General features: G+C 35.3%; 1 protein-coding gene across 1 annotated transcript; it reads left to right on the top strand.

The window, feature by feature from the left end:
- The first annotated feature begins 5811 nt into the window (after positions 1-5811).
- Positions 5812-10241, top strand: LOC121984630. The gene is made up of 3 exons (XM_042537679.1): positions 5812-7868; positions 8492-8582; positions 9720-10241. Exons 1-3 carry the CDS (start codon positions 5877-5879, stop codon positions 9911-9913), a joined length of 2277 nt encoding a protein of 758 aa, XP_042393613.1. The 5' UTR covers positions 5812-5876; the 3' UTR covers positions 9914-10241.
- The last annotated feature ends 888 nt before the right edge of the window (positions 10242-11129 follow it).

Raw genomic sequence — 11129 nt, 5'->3', positions numbered from 1 at the left:
ACCATAGTTGTTGTTTTTAATAAAGTGCTAATAAAGAAATTAGCACCAAGTTGAGTTCTGGCAGCATTAAAAGCTTCTTCAAGTGAATAATACCCTTTAAAGAAAGAATGTTCTAGGCCTTGTATGGCCATATTTGTTTCCTCCCAAGTAGCATATACCCCAGCTTGTGGCCCAGAAAAGACTACATAATAAGAGAATTTCTTGTCTACTGGCTTTTGTATGGTTGTTAGAAAATAGTTTGGCAAAGCATTTATGACTGATATCTTGTGTCCTGAGCTACCAGGGATGGTAGGAATGTGTCAAATGTTATCTATCAAATAGTGTTGAATGTGATCTAGTTTGTCTCTGAATAAAGAGCGAAACTGATCTTCTTGTTGTGTAAACTGTTGTAATTCTTGTGTTCCAAATCTTAATGTTTTAGTAGCAAACGAGGTGCGTACTTTCCTTGGTCGATCCATTACCTAAACATAAAATGTTAGTGGAGTAAACGAGATAAAGTATCAGCTAAAGAATTGTTAATTCCTTTTATATGTTCCCAGTGAATGCGTAAACCTTTATTAATAATAGTATCTGTGAATTTTAGTCATCTCTTAGTACTTAATCCTTTAGTTTGTTGACTATACTTGACTATAGCTTCGCAGTCGGTTTGAATGGTGATTTCTTGCTTATTACAAATGAATAATCGGAAGACTTCTAGACAATAAATAACTGCAAATATTTCAAAATCTAACGAGGTAAGATGTCCTTTTTCTTGAAATTTTCCAGAGACATATATGCATAAGGTTTCTGTAGTTTTAGGGTCATACTTGAATGTTTTTCTAAATAAAATTCATTGTTAATCTATTACCGTAAAAATTTGGTATCAGAGCCTCAAGACCCTTTAGGACCCTATAATTTATGAACAAAATACAATTTAGAAACACTCATTACGAAGAAGCTATTGAGTTTTCCCAATAATTTGCTAAAAGTAAAGAAACTGTTTACAGTAACGTATCACTAGTAAATCAAGGCGACCAAGTACTAGTACAACAAAATAACACCATACTAGCACTACTTACTTCTTTACATTATAGGCTCACGGTATTAGAAACTCAACTACTAACTCTCGAAAATCATATCTATAAAGATACTCACACAAGTAATCTAAAAGAAACTCTTGAAAGTATTAACAAAGACCTTAGTAAATTATCTTTAGGAAAAACAGTTACCCGACAACAACCTACTACTTATAAATTTCTTACTTATAAGACTCAAGATGTCATTTCAAATGGATCTACGAACAAAGAAACAAACTGAAAGTTTTTCTAGATTATCACAAATTTTAAGACAACCAAATAAAAACTTATCTGTAATACTCAGGAGGTCCTCAACAAATATTGCTACTTATCAATTAGAAGAACTTATAGACATAGAACATAATTTAGACACTTTTTCTAACGAACAATTAAATACCTTAAACCCAAAAAGAATATATAATCAAGGACTATTATCCTTCTCTACATCACTTTATATACATCACAGAACACAACCACTTCATCTACCAGATAGAGGTGAAGAAAGATTTACACTCATGACAGAAGAATCGGCACGAACACTTTTACAAAGAAACATCACTACATACATCTAGGATTAATAGTGTTTGGACTAAGAGGACTTACTAGAAAAAGTATAGGAGCTAAAGTATTTTTAGTCCTTTACGACTCAAGATTTTCTGACAATGATAAGGCAGTTATTGGACTCATTGAAGTAGATATGAATAGAAATTTAGGAATTACCTATTTCTGTCCAAACTTCAATTTGACAATCCCGGACTTTATAGAACATATTAAAATTTTAGTACAAGTCAGAGGGTATGGAGACTTTCAAAGACATAATATTCAAATAGACATAATCTTTCAAGGAAAAACCATGACAAATATTAACAATAGTTTTAAATTTCAAATTACTAATGTTATTGAAACCCTTACGACAAAAGGCATTTATTTCCTCAAACCTAAGGACTTTTCATCAACATTACTTGCAGGATTGATTGGACTCTTAATTTAGAATTAAACAATAAACCACAAACCTTACAACCAACGGAATCCATTATTTATAAAGATAGACATGGAAGCTCTATAGTAAGATTTCATAATTATAAACCTTCAACATCACAAGAAGAAGATAATGAAGAAAATCAAACTAATATGAATTTAATGAACATTGAATATAGCATACTAGAAACTCCTATAAGCAATAATGCGGAAAATAATTATTTATTTTATGATGATCTAAATGAATATGTTTAAATTCCATTTGAAATAGCCATCTATTTCACTAAAGAAGATTTAAAAGAATTAGAAACTTTTGACCTTTTACACCATAAATTAGAGCCTGACTGGATGTTATATTTCGACGAAGAGCATAACATAATTGCTAAAAAATAAGATTACTTCTCAACAGTAAATCTAATGAATCCAGCCGAATCTAGTAGCACTAGTAACTTCAGACCACAACCGCTACAAGTAAGATACCCTGAAAGCTCTATGAGAACTATGGATTATGAGGAAGGACATCCCCCAAGAACAAAGATTACACCATATACTAATAACAATCCTAAGATGCCATTTTTCTTGAAATTTTCCAGAGGCATATCTGCATAAGGTTTCTGTAGTTTTAGGGTCATACTTGGTTGTTTTTCTAAATAAAATTCCTCCCCATCCTATTTCACATCCATCAGTTTCGATGATTAGGTAGTCAGCATCAAGTGAGAGTGTTAACATGAGAATTGTTTTTACTAACTCTTTATCTATTTTTACTAACTCTTATTCCTCCCTGAAAACAAGATTGCCACATGTTAATACCCAGGAGCTTCACCACACTTTATATATGGCAAAAGATTTGTTTTACTAAGTGAAGTGATCCTCAATGTTCAGAAGAACTTAATACTATTGCTCTACGAAACCTTGAGGATTCTACTATGCGAAATCTTAGTGTTATTGCTCGGTAGACCCCAATGATGCTACTCTACAGAACTTGGTATTATTGCTCGGTGGACCTCGATAATGTTACTCTGCGGAATCTTAGTATCATTGCTTAGTGAACCTTTAATATTATTGATCGGTAGAAATCTTCATAACATCACTCTGTGGGGTTTTGATGATATTGGTTGGTTGAACTTAGTATCATTGATTGGTAGAAATCTCTATAACATTATTTTGTGGGACTTTAGAATTATTGCTCTGTAATGTTTATTCAACCTATCGGGAGGCATTCAGTTTTATTGCTCGGGAGAACCTCACTATATTACTCGGGGTAAACCCGACTACCATCACTATTTTATAGTATTATTAGTATTTATAAGAGTTATTATTGCTACAATATAGTATTGTAGTAAAAAATGATATCGCTCACTCTAAATAGTCAAATATCTCCAGCCCAATGATAAGATACAGTTAGGTAAATCACGGAGAGTATTTTAACTTACTACAGCAACCCTTTACATGGAGGATGTTAGTCATTCAACGAGACATTTTGCACTTGCTGATAATTAACCTCAAGATCTATTATAACAAATATCCATATAAATACCTGTCAATTCGGTGCTACAATGTAATATTGATAAAAAATAAAGTACCCATATTATAACAATTATGCACTATAACTGTTAAAATAGATTGTCATTAATATTAATTATAATTTAAATGTAGTAGTAGCTATAAAATAATAGTCGTTATCATTTAGGCTGCGTTTGGTAGCATGTAATCTACCTTGTAATGTAATCTAGATTACATTACAAAGTCGATTATTTTATTTGGTTTGATTTAAAACTTGTAATGTAATGTAATCTGGATTACAAAAGGTAGTGAAGATTTGTAATCTGGATTACAAAGCAAATGCTATGTAATCCGATTACATTACGAGGTCATTGTTTCACCAAAGTTTAAATGTCGAATATACCCCTAGTCTGTTGTCGACCGCCTCCTGCCACCCGCCGTCGGCCGCTGCTGGTCGCCTGCAATCGACCGCCACCACCGCTGCCAATTATTGGCCGTCGATCGCCGGCCGCCGATCGCCGGCCGCCGATCGCCGGCCGCCGATCGCCGGCCGCCGATCGCCGTCCGTCTCCGCCACCGTTGCCCGCTGGTCGTCTCCCGTCGTCACCCATCGCCGCCGATTAGCGAAGACGGTGGCCTGCTGCGGCGACCGACGGTGGCCTGCTGCGGCGACCGACGGTGGCGGCGGCAGCTGGTTGCCGATGGCTGCCGCAAACTCCGGCAGAGGTGTGGCAACCGCCGATAGAGGTCACAGGATATTTTTGTCATTTTCTAATAATATGAATTACATGCCTTATAAAAAATAATGGACACCAAACAAAAGAATGTAATCACCTTTGTAATCAAAGATTATATACATTACATTACCAAACGTAGTAATGTAATCAAGATTACATTACATTACATTATAAATTTAATTACATTACAAGATAAATTACATTATATCTAACTAAACAGTTAGTGGTTGTCGTAATTGTATAGTAGCTCCAAATTAGTTAACAGTTGTTACAGTGGCGTCAAAATTAATGACAATTTCAAAAAGTAAATGTATAATGAGATGCATAATAAATGAAATAAGTGTTCTCTTTAAGGATTTTAGTGAAAATGAGTGTTCTTTTGATTTTTTTTTTTCCTTATATTTTATTAAAAAATCAACTCAACTTAAAAATTAGCTGTGCTAGTTTTTTAAAAACAGCCATGCTAATTTTTTAAAAATCAACAATGCTAGTTTTTAAAAAAATCAACACCAGCACCAACACTACTTGTGTGTACTAATTTTCTAAAATAATAAAAAAATGATATATTTAAGAATCCAGAGCATATTAAAAATTTATAGTAATAATTAGATCTAGTTAGGTTCATCAAATAATTTTGACCAAAATTTATTAATAAATTTAGAAGATTTAGATTTTTAAAAAATTGACATGTAATGAAAGAGGATAATACAGTGAAAATACTTATGGTATCAATGTCATATTTTGACATCCCTACCATAAATTATGTATATATGTTAATTATCTTAAAATTATAAATTTTAAAAATTTTCTGATGGCTATTGTTAATAACTTCTAACTAATATTTCTATATATATATATATAGACTTCAAGATATTTCAAAAACTTATAGCACTTGAAATGAGCATGATGAAAGATCATCAATAGATTCCGGATCCATTTCAAATTCTACATGTTTCTAAAGTGGCTTAGGGTCTTGATGTGCCTAAAAATATTGGCTTGCAATCATTGATCAAAATATTTTAAAAATTTATAATTTTAAGATAATTGACATATATATATATATAATTTATCATAAGAATGTTAAAATTAAACATAAATATCATAAATATTTTAACTGTATTATCCTCTTTTATTATATATTAATTTTTTAAAAATTTAAAATTCTTAAATCATTAATTAAAATTTATTGGTAGACTTAGTAGCTTGGACTAGACTCATTCGAATTATCATAAATTTTTACACTACCCTAGAATCTAAATATATTATTTTTTTATTATTTTAAAAAAAAAATCCGTGTCAGACGATGTTGGTATTTAAATTGTAATTCTGACAGTTGTTGATTTTTAAAAATTAATATAATAAAAAAATTTAATAAAAATAGACAGAAAAGAGAAATGGAAAATGTTTACCTGTGACAGATATTCCAAATTGGAAATTAGATGGACCGTTTGAGAAGAAAGATGATGACGCGGAAACTTCAGATGCGCCGCGTGAATCTCGATGCATCTAATCATCGATCCATCCTGAAAGAAATGATGACGACGATGTACTCCTGCGGCCATCGATCCACTCTAACTCTTCGCCGGCGGAGGCGGGCGGCTCGATGGAGATTGTTCTGCTTTCAGATCACGTCTTTAGCCTCTCGCCTCCACTCGCTCCACTTCTTCTTCATCGAGGCCGCTTCGATCCCTTGTTCCACAAATATCGTTCCTTTCCTTACCATCGACACCGGAGTCGGAAGCCCGTCGTAGTTTCTTTTTCCCTCTCTGGTTCTTCCGGTTTAACTCCGATTCCGTCCAGGTATGGCGGGTGGGATGACCCGGATCTCCTCGATGAATCCTACAGATCGGGTAAGTTCGATTCCGTCCGGAACCTCTTAGCCTCTTTCGGGATTAACGAACGAAAGCACGGGTTCCTCTTTCTTTTGGGATTTCTCTCGGCTTTGGCGGTATCTAGGGCGAGGATTTCTTCCATGGCCATTTTTCCTGTCTCGGTGGTGATTTTTGTGGCTGGATTCTCGGCCGGGATGAGCCAGGCGAGCGCCGCCAGTGGGTCAATTTGGGATTTTGATGTGAAAATCAAAGATGTGAGTGAATTTCTGAAAGATATGGACGAAAAGGTCTCAGATTTGGGAAATGGATTAGCGGAAGGCGTCCAATCTAATCGTATAGAGAAGAGTAGGCTTAAGGATTATGTTGACATTCTCAAATATGTGAGATCGAGGATTGTTCATGCTCAGAGGACGCTGGAGGATTCTGCTTCAGTTGTCAATGTGGATGAACAGACGGATTTTGAACAGGGGAAAAAGTCGAGCCAAAAGCCAAGCCGGAAGAGAAGGGAACTGGGGATGATTGCTTTTGACATTCTTCAGTTTTTTGGCAATATATTGCAGGAGAACTTCACCGTTCTGAAGACATCACAAGAGAGTAATGCAATTAACAAGGTAGAGCTGTCGGAGCAGGGAGTCTCAGTTGTTGAAAAGACTGAAGCGAGTGATATTGCAGCATCAACTGTGATAAGTGGAAATGGTGTAAATTTATCTAGCAAAAAGTCTGTTAATCCGAATCTCGAAAAATCACAAGAACCCTTAAGAGTCGCAGAGGGCGCAGCAGCAAATCAAAATAGTGGATCAGTCAGTGATGTGAAGAAATTCGAAGACACCGGAGATCAAAGATATAAGGACGATATGTTGCCATTTGATGAAGAACTCAACAATCCGAATGCAAGTTTTCGGTTCAAGACAAAGAAAGAACACTACCAGAAAATGGTTTTCAGGCATCATTATGAAGATGCCATTCGGAATGATGGGCATACTTCTATGGGTAGTAATTCAAACCAGAAAGCTACAAAAAATATAGACTTCTTCAAAGAAACTGCAGAATCATTGATGTTAGAACAGAAATTTGAGGTACACAATAAGTCATATTTGCATTCTGATGAATATCATGGTAGCAATTTAAAGGATGAAAGCATAAGTAGCATTGGTTCTAACAACCAATTTGGCAATGATCTCAGTGGTTCAGGAGTGAAAACTGATTATCCAATTGACGGTGTTAGGAAAGGCAAGATTGCATCTTCGTTTTCTTCAACGCATTCAACTGATGGTGATTTTGATCAAAATGTCCAAGAAGCCTCAGAACTTCTAAGGCAGGCTAGGATATATATGAAGTCTCAAACCGATGAAGCAGCATTAGATGCCTTATTATACAGATCCGAGAAATTGCTTTCTGTGGCTGTTCATTTGAAGCCAATGAGTTTGCTGGCTGTAGGTCAGTTGGGTAATGCTTATCTTTTGCATGGAGAACTAAAATTGAAGATTAGCAAACAACTGAGAGCTCTCTTATCCAAAAGTGATGTCATTCTAAATGAAAAGTCAACTGTTTTAAGAGGTAAGAAATTGGATACAAGAATCTTAAGCAGAGACAACCTTACTTCTGCCCTTACTGATGTTTGTGAGGAGTGTGAAGAACTGCTAGGTAAGGCAGGAAGAAAGTATAGAATGGCTTTGACAATTGATGGGAGTGATATTCGAGCTCTATATAATTGGGGTCTTGCTCTGTCATATCGTGCACAATTGATTGCAGATATTGGACCAGTAAGTCACTAGTCTGAATATGAGCGAAAAAACTCAACGTGCATGAACCTTTATGTTGCGTATGTTGTTTTAATAATTGTCTTTCCAGTTAAATTTGATGCTAAAGAGTCATAAACTATACTATCAAAGTTGCAGTCAGCCAAAGACCATAACAAGGTCACGGTCAGCCTGCATCAGTTATTGTGTGTGTAAACCAAAGGAAATCTGAATTTTTACACGTTGAATTTCTTTTCTCGTTGACACGGTAAAAGCTTTGATAGCAGCCTGGGATTCAATTAGCCAACCCCCAAAATTGGGAGACATGACTTGTTGCTATTCCTTTTTCAAAATTAAATGGTTTATTTATGTAGCAAGCGAATGATGATATGATGAGAAAATTTGACAATATATAGACTCCTTTCCTTTGTTGATGATATTCTTCTTTTACCATGCCAACATTGAGTAAACTTATTCCACCCTGTGAATCTGTTCTTCTGGAAATATTAGTTTTGGCTATCTAGAGGATTTTTTTTTTTTTATTATACACCAACTATATAATGTTGTGGCTGCTTCTTAATTTGCTACTCTGGAACTTCATGTAGCTCTTTCTCTCTGTTCAATAATAAGTAATTCTACATGTACAGGAAGCAGCTGCTGATGCTGACAAGGTATACATGGCTGCAATAGATAAATTTGACGCTATTGTGACTAAGAGCAATGCTTATGCTCCAGATGGTATGAATTCATTTCCCCTTGCCCTTTGATTATTAAGTGTTGATGGAATAAGGACATAGACAAACTTTAATATTGGTTTATACAGTCCAACATGCTCAATAGAACCTTAATTTTTTTGGGAGCGTCAGGTATCAAATCTTATACGACTTGGCTCATGAATCAATCTCAAACAGCTGCCATTTTTTACCTTGTATTCAAGTATTTATCTTCAACTTTAGATTATAATAGAGCATCCCTAAATGTGTAGGAGAGACGTAGACACGTGATATACTGATATTATGATTCAAGAACTGGAGTTCTGATTGTGATCTAAAACCTTTTGTTGTTAAACATCAAAACGCTGTTTGTTATCACTTAAAGTCAAATATCATTGCCTAAAATGATGCCAATATAAAACCATGCATATCAACCTTGACCTTTATCTCTTCTTGATCTGTTTTGTTTTTCCATATACTAGGGAACTCCTTATAGGGCTCACTACAAAATCACAAACAGTAAGCTTTTATGTCAAGAGAGAGAAAAAACATTTCATTATTTTTTTTTAACTCAATGGCCTTGTAACCTGAAAAAGATTGCAGGGAAGATTTAAGAAGCTTACTTCTGGTTTATCAGCTATCATGTTCCATCTTTGAGTTTCACGTTCCCGCCATGGCTTATGATTTTTGCCTCAATGGCAGTTATACCATATTTTAGTTTCTGCTTTAGTTTTGGCCTTTTAATCTCGAAAGCACCACGCAATTCAAAGTTAAATCATGTTCTGTTATTCAGGTTTTGTCCTCCAAACATTTGATGCACGTTCTAGTTTACCTTGAATCTTGAATCTAACACTAGTTTTCAGTTAAGCAATCAATTTGTTCATGTTTACCCTGAAAAGGAGAACCTGCATCCTCGTAGAGACAGGGACTACATATGTCCTTCCAAAGTCAGTTATGAATTCGATCCCCAGTCGTGACTTAGCTTTTCAGTAAACCATAAATAATAATTTCAGAAACATGTTTTCAGTTCCAATAATTTGTAACCTCGTACTTCAACTGAAACTATATATTATTTGTTTTGTCGTGCCAATTTTTTTCTTCCGTACTCAGCCAGCCATATTTCTAAAAGATCACATATCTTAGACAAGTATATTCGATGTAGCCTTGTACAGATGGGGTGTGGCCTTGCAGCAGCGATCCAACCTGCGTCGAAACAACAGAGGGGAAAAGCTGAAGCTTCTGCAACAGGCTAAGAGCCTGTTCGAAGATGTGCTATATGTGGAATCGAATAACCGGCTCGCAAGGGAAGCTCTTTCTTCCTGTCTTTTGGAACTCGATTACCATAGGAAGTGGTAATCATTTGCTCGAGCTCCAAACAATGGCCATGTTCATAATCCATGCGGCTGGCTCTAATTTACTTCTACTTTCTTTCCTTCGGGATCGACATCATTTCTATTTCATGCGATGTGCACTGAAGAAGAAATTATACCTTGGAAAATATGGATGATAAAATTGTCGAAAGCTCTGATTCATCGACAATGCAGCTTTACTAGTATGATGAGCTAAACTGATGTAGGTAGCTGAGAATTGAGAAATGATGGCAATTTTGTGACTGCGAAGCACCTTGTTCTGTATAAAGAATCATAAAACCTAGTACATGGAGTTATCTTGTTAGTTGTCTGTATTTATATAGTCATTCATATTCATAAAAAAAAAAAGTTTAATGAAATAAAAAATAATAATTTAATTTGGTAAATTGCATCATTGTTGTCGTAATTAAGCACGGTTCGGGTACAAAAACCCGATTGCCTCTTTTGCATTCTTCGTGCTAACAGGGACAATTGATTTCCATGTATTGTGCCGTCAGTTAACTTCTCCCAGTATACTTTTGGACTCTAATTGTGGTTTACCTCGAAAGGAAATTATAGTGTGGGGCTAGTTTATCTCCCTATTCAGTTGCTAGACGCCTGATTTTTTGTACTAGCTAGTTTTCAAGCTTTTGATGTTCAAACGATGGCACTTGTTCAAAATGTAGAATTATCTGGCTTATGATCTCTCTTTCCCTCGAGTTGCATATTGTATCATGCATTCGAAGCTCATTCTATACTCTAGGTAGCCTGAACTTGTTATTAGATTATTGCGTTTGTGCTTCTATGAAATTACAAGCCATTCTTGTTAATTTTGTTTGTATTTGATATCTTCTGAGTTACATTTCGTTCTTGTTTTCTGGGATTAAGTCGAGTTTTGCTGATCTGGGCACTGTTCTTGAAGCCATCACTGATCAAGTGTAATTTGAGAAACGGACGCCAGTTTTGGTGTAGTTCATCACCAATAGAAGCCACCGATTGAATCCAAGTTAGTTTTGACGAGGTCAATCGGAAATTGCGACTCAGAAGATGGAATACTAAAATAAAGTAGTATGAGCGCGAGGCAATGGTCGACTATCCAACCATAACATTTCAACCAAACCCACTGCATTTGTGCAAAGTTTATGATCATGGTATCTACTTTTTGACCCTCACACTCTATTTCTCAATTGGGACAAATATTTTGGAAGTGGAACTAAACGTGC

Source organism: Zingiber officinale, chromosome 5B (assembly GCF_018446385.1).
Source record: "Zingiber officinale cultivar Zhangliang chromosome 5B, Zo_v1.1, whole genome shotgun sequence".
Lineage (NCBI taxonomy): Eukaryota > Viridiplantae > Streptophyta > Magnoliopsida > Zingiberales > Zingiberaceae > Zingiber > Zingiber officinale.
The sequence above is the reverse complement of the archived record's forward strand: the minus strand, read 5'-3'. Positions and strand labels throughout refer to the sequence as shown.

Coding starts and splice junctions, on each gene's coding strand:
- LOC121984630 (XM_042537679.1), top strand. CDS start 5,877: ATGGAGATTGTTCTGCTTTCAGATCACGTCTTTAGCCTCTCGCCTCCA. Junction 7,869..8,491: donor TGATTGCAGATATTGGACCA/GTAAGTCACTAG, acceptor CTACATGTACAG/GAAGCAGCTGCTGATGCTGA. Junction 8,583..9,719: donor CAATGCTTATGCTCCAGATG/GTATGAATTCAT, acceptor TATTCGATGTAG/CCTTGTACAGATGGGGTGTG.